The sequence below is a fragment of the Anser anser genome (assembly GCF_964211835.1).
Source record: "Anser anser genome assembly, contig: HAP1_SCAFFOLD_73, whole genome shotgun sequence".
Classification (NCBI taxonomy): Eukaryota; Metazoa; Chordata; class Aves; order Anseriformes; family Anatidae; genus Anser; species Anser anser.
In genome coordinates this window covers 88,412-92,132 of record NW_028154151.1, presented here as the reverse complement: position 1 = coordinate 92,132, position 3,721 = coordinate 88,412, and the positions used below count along the sequence as shown (strand labels likewise).

At 50.7% G+C, this 3,721-nt stretch overlaps 1 protein-coding gene across 1 annotated transcript; it reads left to right on the top strand.

Moving 5' to 3' along the window:
* Positions 1-1,048: 1,048 nt before the first annotated feature.
* On the top strand, positions 1,049-2,323 carry LOC310890482 (small nuclear ribonucleoprotein E-like; the record flags this gene model as incomplete). Its single annotated transcript, XM_083852830.1, is given in 5 exon segments — positions 1,049-1,087; positions 1,559-1,577; positions 1,580-1,617; positions 1,825-1,903; positions 2,268-2,323. Coding segments are annotated over 5 exon segments (231 nt in total), but the record flags the coding sequence as incomplete, so codon positions are not given.
* Positions 2,324-3,721: the final 1,398 nt, after the last annotated feature.

Below are 3,721 nucleotides of genomic sequence, written 5' to 3'. Positions count from 1 at the left end.
TGGGCTTTCGCGTGTGCCATTGCTCCTCTACATATTTTATCCTTCCTTTTGTAAGGAATGGTCCAGCAATTCGTGTCACTAAGGGATTTGAAGGGTTAACATCGAGGCCCGGGTCTAGGTGATAAGAGAACAAAGGGGTTTTTAGGGAAAAGTGCTGACTACTGCAGGGGATGTTGCTAGAGTTTCTGAAATCCGGCGCAGAGGCTCCCAAACGAGGAGGAAGGGGGAGATGAAGGACAATTGAAGGACAAAAGCCTGGGAGGAAGACAACCAGCATTCAGCCCGAGCAAGCCCCGAGAGACCACCAGAGACTGATACGCAGGCGCCCCTGGGAGGGGTTTCGGATTCCGGAAACCAATTCTAATAACCCTGCCTCTTCTCGAAGTAGTAATGAATATGTATTAGCCTGGGAGCATCAAAACCAGCCGCCTTACGTAACAGGTGTGCGTCCTGGGGGAGCAGAGACTCCCGGCACACCCAGCGCTGCTTGCTTGCCTCTATTCGTTTAATAAATTGTAAACTTTGATTGTAATCCTATTTGGATTTATAACAGCCATTTATAACACTTTTTATATTTGTATTTTATTTAAGGCTGTCTTGCCCCCCTCCCCCCCCCAGCCTCGCTGCTCACCAATAAAGCTGGCGCAGGGACTCCTGCCTGCGACCATAGAGACGCGGTCCTCCCGGCCTGCTAGAGCGGCCCCCCATGCTCCTCCAGCATCCCAGCGTCCCTTGTGCGCTCCCGCCCGGCCTCAGGGGCTTCCGGAGGCGGCCCAGCAGGGGCGGCGGGAGCAGCGAGGCGGCGGCAGCCATGGCGTACCGCGGGCAGGACCAGAAGGTGCAGACGGTGATGGTGCAGCCCATCGTAGCCTTCCTGCGGCCGGGGAGCGACGGGGGAGCGGGTGGGGGGCGGCCCGGGCCTCAGGGGTCTCGGCCCGGACCTTGAGGCCTTGTCCCGGGGCCCTGGGGCCTCGTTGCAGGGTTTGAGGCCTTGTCTTGAGGCCTTGTCCCGGGCCTGGAGCTCTTGTCCCCGTGCTGAGCCCTTCACGCAGTGCCCCAGAACCTCATCTTCCGCTACCTGCAGAGCGTGAGTAGCGCGGGGAGAGGACGGGGAGGGGATGGGGATGGGGATTTGGAGGGGGTGGGGGGAGCGGGGAGGGTCCGGGGATCTCCCTCGCTGAGTTTTCGGCTCCCACCCGTTGCTCGGGGCAGGTTTGTGGGGAATGGAGAGCTGTGCGGCGTGCTGGTGGGTACAAGGAGCTGCTGCGCAGCCCGGCGTTTCCCCCTCGTGTTAACGGGAGTGGGATCGTGCAGCCGGGCGTGCAGGAGTGTTCCCTTGTGACTGGAAATGTGTCCTTCAGCAAACGTGTAGTATTCACCCAGTCATATAAGACTCTAAAATGTCAGACTGTTAATTGAAACTGCCCCTGAGAGTTGCTCCTTGGAGTTTTTGGGAGCTCTAGCGGCTATGGTTAGCGGGTATTTCTGAACACACGAGAGAGAACAAAACTGCTCGCGGTGTTTGTGTTCCAATTTACTCTCCTCCTTCGTTCTGCAGAGCTCGAGGATCCAGGTGTGGCTGAGCAAGTGAACGTGCGGATAGAAGGCTGCATCATCGTGAGTGTCAGCACGACCCCACGTTACATCGTTAGTTTGTTTTCCCTCATTCACAATCCTATTTTTTCTTGTCAAGAAAAACTAGCCCAAGGGAAAAAAGAAATCGTGCTTCTCTAACAATTAGTCTTCGTTGTCCAGCCTGGGTCAGCACAGCTGACGATGGTTCGTGTTGTTGCTGAACTAATTGCCACTGTTGCCGATTTCTAGGGCTTTGACGAGTACGTGAATTTGGCGCTGGACGACGCAGAGGAGATTCACTCCAAGGCAAAATCAAGGAAACAGCTGGGTGTGTCGTGTGTCTGTGCAACCCGAGTGACGCGCGGTCTGAAACCTGCCCGGGTGAGCCTTCTAGGTAGCAGCACTGAGACGTACCAACCGTGTGACGAGCCTTGCTGTTGAAGTTCAGTGAGCAATTCCTGGCTACATCTCTGTCCCTGATGATTTTTGAGCTGCTGATTTTGCTGGATGAAGGAGAATCTGTCCCTGCCTGAGACCAGTTCTGGTCTTTGAAACGTGTAATACCAGGCGGCCTGCACTCTGCATGATGGGCAAAACCCTGCTCAACCACACAAAACACTTTCTGAAAACACGAGATTATTCTCAGGTTCTGGGCTCTCTCTAATCCCCTCTTTCCCTTCTCTTTGCTGCAGGCTGGATCGTGTTAAAAGGGGACAACATCACTCTTCTACAGAGCGTTTCTAAGTAGAATTTGCCATCCTTAGAACAAAGGTGGCTGCCGTGCTGCGGAGTGACTGAGTGCCAGGGGAACGCGGCCCACTGGTAGATAGGAAGTTATTTGTAACTGGGGTTGCATGCTGAGGTCAAAAGTCTTTCCTTTGTGGGAGCGAGTTGTTTGTAGCTTGAAACAATACGTGATGTATTTCACAAATAGCCATTTTTAACATTAACTGTAAATGTAAACCACAAATCTGCCTGTTTTCAGTCTCTTCCTTCTGTGAATGGAGAAGGAGGAGAAATATAGAAGCGTGGGCTTTTCCTTTTGCTGTGGATCTGATAAGTTTCGATAACGCTATGTGCTTTCTTGACCATTACATCTGCGTTATGTGGCCAGGGTGGACTCGTTCAGGGCACGGAAGCCCCACACAGTCCTTGAGCTAGCAGGGTGCTAAGGAGGGTGTTGGAGATTTTGCATACAATTGCAGCCCTTTGTTGCTGCAGTGACAGGTTCCTCAGATTCTTTCTAAACAGGGTTTAGCTTGTTGAGAATCTTTTTGGGAGTGTTTATTGTGGATCAGTCAGTAAAAGTATCTTAGTGGGCCCGTGAGGGATTTGGGGCTGTGGTGCAGTAACCCAGTGTTTACAAGTGTTACTGCTATGCATGCTTGTCCAATAACGTCTCCAGATCAGAGAGTGAGAGCGGGCAACTGGTTTGGATTAAATCTGTCACTTCTTGCTGCTTTGGACAGAGCCTGTAGATTAAACCCTTGTGCTGTTCAATAAGCTGGGGTATCAGATGTGTCGGTTGGGTTTTTATCATTTGATTTATTTTTTTTATCCGTTTGGAGATCTGTCTTTTCTATTTAAGTTTCCCCAAGAGAGCTGAGTTGCTTGATGCATCGACCAAAGAGAAGTTCCCCGGCTGACTTGGGACAGCCAGTCCCCTCGTTTTTCTGATCACAAAAAAAAAAAAAAAAAAAAAGAAAAAGAAAAAAATCGAAGAAGAAAAATTTTGACTGTAACTGTAACTCAGAAACTAAGATTACCTAAATGGAGAGAAATGAATTTTGATGCACAGGCTGTGCTAGAAATCTGTTAATCAGCATTCAGTTTTTCAAAACTTCAATTTGTGTATCATCATCATGAAAATTAATAAATTCAAGGTGGGAGATCCTTTCCTGAAAGGGAAGGACAGAAATACGAGTCTTGCTGTGGGGCCTACCCAGCGCAGTTCTGCCATTCCGAGAAGTAATACGTCAGGAGTGTCACAGCAGACGTTCCCAGGAAGAAACCTTTGAGGGGCAGCGTGACACACTTGATTGGCTAAAGCAGCTTCAGCTGGACAGCCTGCTGCCGGGATGGGTAATTCTAAGTTGTGTTCAAGTTGCTGAGTTCCTTTCAGCATGTAGTAAAGATGTAACGTGCC